The 12,766-nt window shown below is 41.4% G+C and overlaps 1 protein-coding gene across 3 annotated transcripts in view; it reads left to right on the forward strand.

The window, feature by feature from the left end:
• The window catches only part of LOC136840615 (protein MTO1 homolog, mitochondrial), a 109,255-nt gene that overhangs the window by 50,759 nt on the left and 45,730 nt on the right, over positions 1–12,766 (forward strand). For all 3 annotated transcript variants that reach the window (XR_010853665.1, XM_067107321.1, XM_067107322.1), the window contains exon 6: positions 12,119–12,231. Coding sequence is in view for 2 of the 3 variants with exons in the window: in XM_067107321.1 (XP_066963422.1) it covers positions 12,119–12,231 (113 nt within the window). In the remaining variant the exon portion in view is untranslated. The remainder of the gene's footprint in view (positions 1–12,118; positions 12,232–12,766) is intronic.

The raw sequence follows: 12,766 nt of genomic DNA on the forward strand, positions 1-12,766 counted from the left end.
GTGTCTGTGTGTCCAGCAGTGTCTGAGTGGTTGTGATCTCCTGTCTGTTTGGCACCAGCGGTCAGGCATCCAGCGCCACCTCTTCGGTATCATACTATACAACCCGCTCACAAGAGTATTGTCTCTTCAGTCTGTTCCAGTTTTGCCTTTCAAGGCGAGCTGACACTGCTTCCTTTTTTAGCGATTAGTGTCTCAGAGTCCTGTCTTTTGCAGACAGGGACTTTTGTGTCCCGAATTTATGAGCTTGTTGAAGAAAGCTCCCACCTCTGGTGTTTTCAGAGAGTTGGGAGTTTGACTTTCATTGAAAAGGGAGCAAGACAAATGTCTTTTGTTTTCTCCCCCCTCTGGTGCTTTGTCGGAATAGCATCACATTCGCAACCAGCCTACGTTACCTCTTCCTCAAAACAGTCTCTGTCACAAGAGTCAGCTTTTGGGATGTCAGTCTCAACTCTCAGAATTATTCTGCCTTTGCGTCTGCAAGAGAATCAAGCTTTCAGATGGTCAGCTAATTTTTAGCCCTTTTCTTACTTGGAACATTAGTGGATGAGTCTGCTGGGGACTCTGTTATCGACCGAGATGTTATTAAATTTTGACAGACTTCATAGGGAGTTTTTGCATAATAAAAGCATAGTAAAAATAGATGAATGGGCTTTATCTGTAGGCTTTAAATTTTCCATAGATAAAACCCAAGCAATCATGTTTTATAAAAACAAAAAATGGAAAAAAGGAGAAGAAATAGGCTTAAAAATCAGAAACCATAGTATACCAATTGGCCAAACAGCAAAATTTTTAGGATTAGTATTTGATACTCACATGAACTGGAAAGCCCACATAACATACATGAAATCAAAATGTAAAAAAGAGCATTAAACCTAATCAAAAAACTGTCGAACACTACTTAAAGCCGATAGACATACCCTTACTTTATTGTATAAAGCAACAGTGCTGTCTATCGTTGATTATGGAAGTGAAATATATGGCTCGGCATCAGACATAACGCTGAAAACGGTAGACCCAATTCATAATGAGGGTCTTAGAATATGTTCAGGAGCTTTTTTTCATCATCACCAACATCTTCTTTACAAGTTGAATGTGGTGAACTACCTCTCTGTCTCTCCATAGAGAGCTAGTAACGATGAAGAGTGCTCTGAGAATTCAGACAAATGATTCTCCAACCAAAAAATTATTTGGATTAAGAGATGTGTTTATAAACTATCATCCACCTTCTTTCCCAATTAGGGCTAGAAGATTGTTTGAGTCACTAAATATGTATATACAATTGCCTGTAATGTTAAAATTGCCTCCTCCTTGGACAATGAATAAAATGAGAATTTGTACACACTTGAAATATTTATCAAAAAAATCATTCATATACTCCAGAATACCAAAGACAACATGCAGTAGAGCATATAATCCGAAAAGGTCCACATTACGCAATATACACTGACGGATCTAAATCACGATACGGAGTGGGATATGCTGCGTATCCCAAAACAAAACGTGTCAGTTCTCTTTCCCAGACAAAGCCTCTGTATTTACAGCTGAGTTATGTGCAATAGTATCGGCCATAAAAATAATTAGAGAAATCTCATATAATAATTTTGTAATTTATAGCGACTCCAGAAGTGCTATAGAAGCTATTCAAAGCTATAATCCCAAAATAATATTGTACAACATATAAAGTTCTCACTCCATAAATTGTATAATAAGGAAAAAAATATTGAAATATGTTGGATCCCTGCCCATGTAGGGATTAAGGAAATGAAGAGGCTGATAAAGCAGCTAAAGAAGCAGTCCACATGACAAGAACAAATGTAGACATCCCTATCAGTGACCATACAAAATATATAAAAACAGTCATTGTAAAAAAATGGCAAAATATATGGAACGAAGAACCTGAAAATAATAAATTAAAACAGATAAAATCCAGTTTTGGAAAATGGAATTCGTCATATCAAAGAGAGAGACAAGCACAAGTAATTCTGACACGTCTTCGAATAGGCCATACTCGTTTGACACATGGACACTTAATGAACAGTCCATGTGGCCCTCTTCCCAAATGCCCAGATTGCAATGTGCTGATAACAGTTAAGCATATACTGTGTGAATGTCCAAAATATAACCTGCAGCGATTATCAAATTTTGAAATAGACCGATAGAAGAAATTTTGTCAGAATCTTCAATGTTCTCAATAGCACCCATTTTAATGTTTATGAGAAGCTGCAAATTAATTGGAAAAAAAAAAAAAATCAGAATAATGAATTTTAAAACAAGTAAATTTTATGATTTTACCTAATTTATTTTGAATTTTTATATACCTTTTTAGTGAATATGTATGGAAGCATGAGTTTAAATGTATTTATTGTGTGAGTGTGTTCCAGTATGAAAGCGTATACCTTTTACAGCTTTTAATTTCATTTTCATTCATCATCATTGACAAGTGACCTATTAGGTCCCAGTGCTAGGCTTCTAGCCTAGATTTGTCATTCCATCCTAATCTTTCGGGCCAGCCCTATGAGAGCTGATGGTCAGCTCAGTGGTCTGGTTAAACTATTTTAATAATAATAATAATCTTCCTTTAGTTTTCATCCAGTTCCAAGGTTTACGGCACAGACAGTAAGGACCATAATGTTTTTTGGTTCTTCACGGCTGCTGAAGACACATGCACATGGTGCTTGCTGTTCTCCGTTTCTGTCAAGCAGTAAGGAGGCTAGCCTCACCTCACAGCCTTCCTGCAGTTTCGCTGTGGTTTCGTCGATCTCTTCCTCGGTCCATATTCCTTTGGATGATGAGATCTTTTCTGAGTGCTCTTTTGTTGAAAGACCTTACTTGGGCTCCAAGTAAGAAAAGAAAACTCTATGATCCCTTTAGGACTAGTGCCTCCTAACGATGCCTGTTCCCGAACGCCTGGAATCAACATCAGAGCTCTTGGCGCCGATTTCTGAACTTCCAATTTCTGTTCTAGAGTGCCCGGCGCTATCTAGCCAGTAAACGTACCAGATATTAGTTCCGCCATGTACGGTTTCACATTTGTCTTCAGTCTGTACAAGGTGTCGTTGAGTCCACGCAAACCGTTACCAAGTCCAATAAGTAATGGATCCTGCAAGGATTTCCTCGTGTCTGCATGACTGCCAAGGAGCTACTGGCTTACCTGGCATCCAGCTCGTTTGGTGCCAACTACAGCCTGGTGCCCAGGAGTGCCCACCAACTCCCGAGCTCTTACCTCGCCTGACTTCCAGCTCACCTGGCGCCAACTGCAGCCTGACACCAGCTGTTGCTCTGAGCGCCTAGGAGTGCCCTGCCAGCTCTCAAGCTTCTAGCTCACCTGGCAGCCAGCTTGGCGCCAACTCAGAGCACCCAGTGCCTGGTGCCAGTTCCTGATCATCTGGCGCCAACTCTCCCCTCATCCTTGGATTTGGGGAAGAATAGAAAGCTCTGTATCCAGTTGGAGTTTTCAGGTATTACCAGAGCAGGTTCCGTAGAGCAGAGGGCCAGCCATAATCTGTAGTGTTGTGGTGTGGACTCATTTCGTCCTCTAACTAAGAACACATTGTCCTTCATTCTAATGGACCATATTTCTGAGACCACTCTCAGATTCAGGAGAGCATTTTGACTATGTCTAAGTGAAAGCTAAGGAGGTCAGAGCAGCTTCTACCTCATTGGCCTTAGGCACAAGATGCCCCTTACTTTCGTTCTGCAGTCGACCTTTTGGATGTGTAATTAGTCTTCACTTCTCACGAATTTTAATGAAGTTAAAACAGTGCTAATATTTTGCAGTACCTTGCGATCATTATTAGTGATTGGCATGGTATCGCGGAGAGAAGCATAGGATTTTCTCCTACTATCTCTTCACTTTGGTGAGGTGTCGATTTTGGAGGAGCCATGCTTGGGCACCCACCACTCTCACTGGATGGGTTGTGGTTTTTATTTCAGTATAGGTGACAATGTTGTCTGTTTTTTTTTTTTATTGTGGTACTGTGCCCAGGGCAGGGGCCTTTCTTGAAGTTTTGCTAGCCTTTGGATAACTCCTTTATTGCAAAACTTCCACTGATGCTTTGTTAGCCATCGGAATACTCCATCGCTGCAAAGCTCCCACTTAAGTAGAGGCGCTCCACGGCTATACCACCATGCCACTACAGGTTAAGATGAGCACCAACCAGAAGTAGTATTATCCTGCAGTAGCTCTCTTGACTGATAAGGAACGACAAGCATTGTCTTCAATGCTAGCAACTTTTCTGTTTCAAATTCATTACATGATCTGGTGTTTTGGAGTAGAATATGTCCATGTATCCCACCTTCTGTCAATGTGGGATTCAGCTGTGTAATTACTTGGTAAGTTACTTGTGCAAAAATGACATTTTTATAGAAAAATAAAATTTCAAATATACTTACCAAGTAATTACAAAAATGGAGCCCTCCCTCCTCCCCTCGCATGGACATAAGGGCACAAACAGAATGAGGTTGTCTGCTAAGTCGTTCCTAGTATTCCCATTAGTGGGCGGGACTATCACTGCTGCGATAGTTTGAAACTAATAGGTATGTAATTACTTGGTTAGTATATATAAAATTTATTTTACTATAAAAATATCATGTTTATATATAAGAAATTAATTTTTCTTTTAAAAAGGATATATTTACAGGGTTTGATTGAATTATCAGGGGCTCACAGAAAATTTTTACCATATATACCTCACAATGGGGTTAATTTCATTTGTATTTTCTGATTACTGTATTATCATTATTCGGAAGATGAACCCTATTCACATGAAACAAGCCCAGAAGGGCTGTAGACTTGAGATTCAGGCCTTCAAAGAATATGGTGTTCATTAGAAAGAAGTAACAGAAGGTAGAGGGAAATACAGAAAGAAGAGATCTCACCTATTAAAAAAGAAAAAATAAATTAACAAAATAAATAGATCAAAATGTAAAAATTATTAAACTGCATTGCATCTTCACTTGAACTTTTGAAGTTTCAAATGCACAACAACCTCATAATGTTTCACAGTCCAATGGTGTGAGGAATAAAGGCCCTCTGGGACTGAGAAGTTCAAGAGTGAGACATATTTACTTCATATTGGTACTGCTGTTCAGCAAATCTGGTTGCTCTCGGCAGGAAAGGGGATCAGGGATCAATTGTGAATGTGAAAGATCTCTGTTAAAATACTACTTATGAAAAACTGACAAACAAGAGACCATCTGTCGATGGTCCAAGTCATAACTGCTAATACAGTATTAGGAAACAGAAACCTACCACCATGACAAATCTCTGGCAGAAGCAGACATCCGTACTGGAGAACAGTATTATAGCAAAGGAAGGACAAATGACCTAAAACAGGTTGCCTTGATTTTGTTACTGTTATAAATATATGAGGCCTTACATGCAATTCCTAACTTTCATGCAACATTTGCTGATACATTCATTAGATGTTTCTCAAAAGTAAGATGTGAGTCAAAAGTCACACATGGGTTTGAAAATCTGTACCATACCGAATACACCATTCACTGATCTGCTCCATGTCACGATTGACACTAAGGGCAGCAATTTCTCATAAGTGTTGCATCATCGGCAGACTGAACAATCTTGTTTTCCAGGTCAACAACCAAATTGCATGTACAGTATACACTAAAAATAACAGTGGACCAAGAACACTGCCCTGTAGAACCCCAAACACAATAGGTCTTGGTTTGCTAATGATCCCATCAACAGCAACTTGTTGCTGCCTCATAAATAAGTGCCTTGTGATTTACTAAATCGAAAGCAGTACTAAAATTTATTTGAATTTACGCTCAAAACTAAATTAGTTATAGCATATAAATTAGTATTTTGTACATATAACTTACCTGGTAATTATATATATAGCTGTAGTCTCTGACGTCACGGCAGAAAATTGAAAATCGCGGCAGCGCTAATGAATGGTCACGTGATACCCCTTCCCACCGCCCTCTACAGGTGAGTGAGAGGAACCATAACCCAAACTCTTCATATGTTTCTGCCGTGTGGTACCGTAAGCCGGTTCAACAGCAGAGAATTATCGCTGATTCTTTCGTTGGACATTGTTGGTGATGTACAATTGTTTGATTTGAATCTGGCAGACATTGCTTCTGTACTTAGCTTTTTTCATCCCCGCTCTCCTTATTTAGCATTATGTCGGACACTGGTCCTCGTATAGCCTTTGTAGCAAGGGCTGCAAACTAGATTAGGAAATTACATTGACCCTCATTCTGTGTGTCTGGTGTAGAGGACAGGTTTGTTTGGCACGTTAACCTTGTGAAGAATGTAAGAATTAGTCAGGGGAAGAATGGAAGATTTTAAATGCTTATCTGAGAAGGCTTCAAAAGATAGAGCTGTGAAAGCTCAGCTAGACTTCCTTATCCTCCCGTGATAGTCAGGATGCATCTTTTCTGCTATTAACCCTGATATTCCTTCTAACAAATCTCTCCTATTCTAGACCCCGTTATTCCCGAACCCGATACTGCGCTAGTCTTAAGACGATGGATGCGTTATGAAAAGGTGCTGCTGCCATGGAGCGATGAGTAAGTCTGCAGTGAGAAGGCAGTGTCTTGTGATAGTGCAGTGGAGGGCTGGTCAAGCTGGCCCACCTATTCTCCTAGGCCTGGACTCCTCTGTCAAACTCCCAGCACCAGGAGGAGGCAAGTCGAAGCCCAAGGGGAGGTGGGAGTGACCTGTCCCCGAGCAGTTGGGCCCTCAAGGTCCTGTTGCCGCCCAGGATGCAGATGTTAGCCAGAAAAGGCACACTGGCGGAGGTATGTCTCGAGTATGTTTGAGTGGGAGGATTCGCCTAAGAGAGGTTGGCGCCTGTAAAGATGTCTCGAGACCATTCAAGATGTCTAGGTTGGCATCCCTTTGGCAGTTCCCAAGAAAAGAGTGGCGCTCAAGATCAACCTCCTTCTGTAGTTTTGGGAGGAGTCCGAATGTTTTTCTTTGATTCCGTTGATTCGGGAGACGAGAGGCAGCAGCCGGAGACGCCACGCAAGAAGAGAGTGGTGTCGCTCTCGCCTGTTGTTGCTGCTCTGGCGTGATTGCTGCATCTAGCGCCCACGCCACGCCGCCATCCTTCGCTTCGCCTGGCCCACGCCATGCCACCCTAATGGTCCTCCTGGCGGCATGCGCCATGCAGTCAAAAATTGTTTCTCCTGGTGACTCTCGCCAAGCTCCAACACCAGCTTCAGTGGCCTCGCTCTGTTCCGTATTCCTCTTCCGCCTTGCCTCAAGATTTGTTTTTATGAAATGAATAGGTTTTACAGATTCTCGGCTTGTGGAAAAAAGTGATCCTTCCGTGAATGAACTGCAAGTTGCTTCGATTTCTGAAGGATGCTCCATCAATGTGCGGCTTCACGCAGCGATCCTGCGTTGCATTCTAGAAGACTAACTTCTCCATCTAGTTCCTTGGCTCTTTTCTCCGATTTCCTGGTGGTGATACAGTCGAATCGAGGCGGAGGTAATAACCAGAGAAAGAGAAGCCGCACGAGCTTCATAAGCAACTGCTTCAGTATTTCTGAGAATTTTCCGATTCCTTTTCACCAAAGAATCATTCCCGGGAATCCACGCTGATAATAGGACAGACACTGCTGGCTACCAAATTAGTTCTTTCTATTTCGCCAGAAAGGATTGAAGAAAATGGAGAGTGGCTTGCAGAGAAGAGGGAACAAGGGAAGACTGTGTCTTGTTTTCCCCTTCGGAAATTGTCGCCTGCCGTGGTGCTGCACGAGACTGAGAATCTTTCTGGCAGCTGCCTCCTCCCAAGGAGATTTCACTTGGTAGATTCGCCAGAGGTCGGTTTCAACAGCCAAAGCATTCTTTCTACATCGGAATTTGATCACCTCTGCAAGAATGCTTTTAAGATTTTAAAGATAAGTTTCCTCGATTGGTCGTTGGAGCCTTGGAAGGAAACTGTGCTTGCGCCTCTTCAGGACTTCTAGTGATTCTCAGCCACTGAAAAGACTCATTTTAGCTGTTGAGTATCCAAGTGCCCAGTAGTGTCCAAGGCGCCCAGTAGTGTCGAAGTGTACAGGTAGTCAGGAGGACAGCGAGTGTCCAGGCAGACAGCGAGTGTCGGGCACAGACAGCGAGTGTCTGTGTGTCCAGCAGTGTCCGAGCGGTTGTGATCTCTTGTCTGTTTATACCAGCGGTCAGGCATCCAGCGCCACCTCTTCGGTATCATAATATACAACCCGCTCACAAGAGTATTGTCTCTTCAGTCTGTTCCAGTTTTGCCTTTCAAGGCGAGCTGACACTGCTTCCTTTAGCAATTAGTGTCTCAGAGTCCTGTCTTTGCAGACAGGACTTTTGTGTCCTGAATTTATGAGCTTGTTGAAGAAAGCTCCCACCTCTGGTGTTTTCAGAGAGTTGGGAGTTTGACTTTCATTGAAAAGGAGCAAGACAAATGTCTTTTGTTTTCTCCCCCTCTGGTGCTTTGTCGGAATAGCATCACATTTGCAGCCAGCCCTACGTTACCTCTTCCTCAAAACAGTCTCCGTCACAAGAGTCAGCTTTTGGGATGTCAGTCTCAACTCTCAGAATTATTCTGCCTTTGCGTCTGCAAGAGAATCAAGCTTTCAGATGGTCAGCTAATTTTTAGCCTTTTTCTTACTTGGAACATTAGTGGATGAGTCTGCTGGGGACTCTGTTATCGACCGAGATGTTATTAAAGTTTGACAGACTTCGTAGGGAGTTTTTGCAATTCTTCCTTTAGTTTTCATCCAGTTCCAAGGTTTACGGCACAGACAGTAAGGACCATAATGTTTTTTGGTTCTTCACGGCTGCTGAAGACACATGCACATGGCGCTTGCTGTTCTCTGTTTCTGTCAAGCAGTAAGGAGGCTAGCCTCACCTCACAGCCTTCCTGCAGTTTCGCTGTGGTTTCGTCGATCTCTTCTTCGGTCCATATTCCTTGGGATGATGAGATCTTTCTGAGTGCTCTTTTGTTGAAAGACCTTACTTGGGCTCCAAGTAAGAAAAAAAACTCTATGATCCCTTTAGGACTAGTGCCTCCTAACGATGCCTGTTCCCGAATGCCTGGAATCAACATCAGAGCTCTTGGCGCCCGATTTCTGTTCCAATTTCTGTTCTAGAGTGCCCAGCGCTATCTAGCCAGCTAAACATACCAGATATTAGTTCCGCCATATACGGTTTCACATATGTCTTCGGTCTGTACAAGGTGTCGTTGAGTCCATGCAAACCGTTACCAAGTCCAATAAGTAGTTGATCCTGCAAGGATTTCCTCGTGTCTGCATGACTGCCAAGGAGCTACTGGCTTACCTGGCATCCCAGCTCGTTTTGGTGCCAACTACAGCCTGGTGCCCAGGAGTGCCCACCAACTCCGAGCTCTTACCTCGCCTGACTTCCAGCTCACCTGGCGCCAACTGCAGCCTGACACCAGCTCTTGCTCTGAGCGCCTAGGAGTGCCCTGCCAGCTCTCAAGCTTCTAGCTCACCTGGCAGCCAGCTTCGCAGCGCTCCAACTCAGAGCACCCAGCGCCTGGTGCCAGTTCCTGATCATCTGGCGCCAACTCTCCCTCATCCTTGGATTTGGGGAAGAATAGAAAGCTCTGTATCCAGTTGGAGTTTTCAGGTATTACCAGAGCAGGTTCAGTAGAGCAGAGGGCCAGCCATAATCTGTAGTGTTGTGGTGTGGACTCATTTTGTCTTCTAACTAAGAACACGTTGTCCTTCATTCTAATGGACCATATTTCTGAGACCACTCTCCAGATTCAGGAGAGCATTTTGACTATGTCTAAAGTGAAAGCTAAGGAGGTCAGGCGGCTTTACCTCTCATTGGCCTTAGGCACAAGATGTTACTTTCGTTCTGCAGTCGACCTTTTGGATGTAATTTAGTCTTCACTTCTCACAAATTTTAATGAAGTTAAAACAGTGCTAATATTTTGCAGTACCTTGCACCATCATTATTAGTGATTGGCATGGTGGTATCGTGGAGAGAAGCATAGATTTTCTCCCTACTACCTCTTCACTTTTGGTGAGGTGTCGATTTTGGAGGAGCTGAGGTGCTTGGGCACCACCACTCTCACTGGATGGGTTGTGGTTTTTATTTCAGTGTAGGTGACAATGTTGTCTGTTTTTTTTTTTTTATTGTGGTACTGTGCCCAGGGCAGGGGCCTTTCTTGAAGTTTTGCTAGCCTTTGGATAACTCCTTTATTGCAAAACTTCCACTGATGCTTTGTTGGCCATCGGAATACTCCATCGCTGCAAAACTCCCACTTACAGAGGCGCTCCACAGCTATACCACCATGCCACTACAGGTTAAGATGAGCACCAACCAGAAGTAGTATTATCCTGCAGTAGCTCTCTTGACTGATAAGAACGACAAGCATTGTCTTCAATGCTAGCAACTTTTTTCTGTTTCAAATTCATTACATGATCTGGTGTTTTTGAGTAGAATATGTCCATGTATCCCACCTTCTGTCAATGTGGGATTCAGCTATGTAATTACTTGGTAAGTTACTTGTGCCAAAATGACATTTTTAAGAAAATAAAATTTCAAAATATACTTACCAAGTAATTACAAAAATGGAGCCCTCCCTCCTCCCCTGCATGGACATTAGGGCACAAACAGAATGAGGTTGTCTGCTAAGTGGTTCCTAGTATTCCCATTAGTGGGCAGGACTATCACTGCTGCGATAGTTTGAAACTAATAGGTATGTAATTACTTGGATTAGTATATATAAAATTTATTTTACTATAAAAAAATATCATGTTTATATATAAGAAATTAATTTTTCTTTTAAAAAGGATATATTTACAGGGTTTGATTGAATTATCAGGGCTCAGAAAATTTTTACCATATATACCTCACAATGGGGTTAATTTCATTTTGTATTTTCTGATTACTGTATTATCATTATTCGAAGATGAACCCTATTCATATGAAACAAGCCCAGAAGGGCAAAAGAGACTTGAGATTCAGGCCTTCAAAGAATATGGTGTTCATTAGAAAGAAGTAACAGAAGGTAGAGGGAAATACAGAAAGAAAGATCTCACCTATTAAAAAAAAAATAAATTAACAAATTAATAAATAGATCAAAATGTAAAAATTATTAAATTGCATTGCATCTTCACTTGAACTTTTGAAGTTTCAAATGCACAACAACCTCATAATGTTTCACAGTCCAACATGTGCGAGGAATAAAAGGCCCTCTGGGACTGAGAAGTTCAACAGTGAGACATATTTACTTCATATTCAAGTACTGCTGTTCAGCAAAAATCTGGTTGCTCTCTGCAGGAAAGGGGATCAGGGATCAATTGTGAATGTGAAAGATCTCTGTTAAAATACTACTTATGAAAAACTGACAAACAAGAGACCATCTGTCGATGGTCCAAGTCATAACTGCTAATACAGTATTAGGAAACAGAAATCTACCACCATGACAAATCTCTGGCAGAAGCAGACATCCGTACTGGAGAACAGTATTATAGCAAAGGAAGGACAAATGACCTAAAACAGGTTGCATTGATTTTGTTACTGTTATAAATATATGGAGGCCTTACATGCAATTCCTAACTTTCATGCAACATTCATTAGATGTTTCTCGAAAGTAAGATGTGAGTCAAAAAGTCACACCTAGAATAGTTAAAGCTTCAGATTCATTCAGCAGAATCCCATCCACTTGAAGGCGGGCATGGGTTTGAAAATCTGTACCCTACCGAATACGCCATTCACTGATCTGCTCCATGTCACGATTGACACTAAGGGCAGCTTAATTTCTCATAAGTGTTGCATCATCGGCAGACTGAACAATCTTGTTTTCCAGGTCAACAACCAAATTGCATGTACAGTATACACTAAAAATAACAGTGGACCAAGAACACTGCCCTGTAGAACCCCAAACACAATAGGTCTTGGTTTGCTAATGATCCCATCAACAACAACTTGTTGCTGCCTCATAAATAAGTGCCTTGTGATTTACTAAATGAAAGTGACTAAAATTTACTAATTTACGCCAAAACTAAATTAGTTTATCACAATGTCTTATAATCAGTCTTGCAAGCAAATTGCTATAGACATTTCATTGTTGTTCAATTCTTTTGAAGGTTCTCTGTTCTTTATAGGTCTCTTCATTAAGTCACATCTTTAAAATTCCAGGAACACCACCAAGAATAGCTAAGAATACAGTTGACTTTTCTCAGTGTCTCGTTCAAGAGGCAGATGACCCTCCAATGCCATTTTCATTCTTAAATGATAAAGTTTGGATAAATGTAAGTATTGATGAGTATAGCATTTTGATTTACTGTTTGCAGTTTACTATAACTGTGATGTTATTTTTGTTCTCTTTCCAGTAATCATTATCGTGAATATATTTTGTAAATGCAAACCTTTACCTTACTTGTAGCCTAATGTTTCCTTTGAAACTTAACTTTATATATGCACATAAAAAAACAGGCAACTTTAAAGGGCAAGAGATCCCATACTTAGACAGACTTGAAAATATATAGTATATGTAACACTGCAGTACAGTATTAAGTACAGTATTGTACTGCACTGAATAAATGTTAGAGAGAGAGAGAGAGAGAGAGAGAGAGAGGAGCATCATATTAGTATCATTGTCTTTTTTTGGCTACCATTGGACACCATCTTCCTTAAGGCTGTGTTTCTGTTTGCCCTTGCTTCTGCAGGCTTCATATCTCTTCCAGTCAAGTCTCAACCAGCTGTGGGTATTCATGGAGAATTTCAGCTGGCACTGAATTTCATGGCTCAATAGGAGCTGACAAGCCATGATTCCAGAAAATTGTC

The sequence above is a fragment of the Macrobrachium rosenbergii genome, chromosome 8 (genome assembly GCF_040412425.1).
Source record: "Macrobrachium rosenbergii isolate ZJJX-2024 chromosome 8, ASM4041242v1, whole genome shotgun sequence".
Taxonomy (NCBI): Eukaryota; Metazoa; Arthropoda; class Malacostraca; order Decapoda; family Palaemonidae; genus Macrobrachium; species Macrobrachium rosenbergii.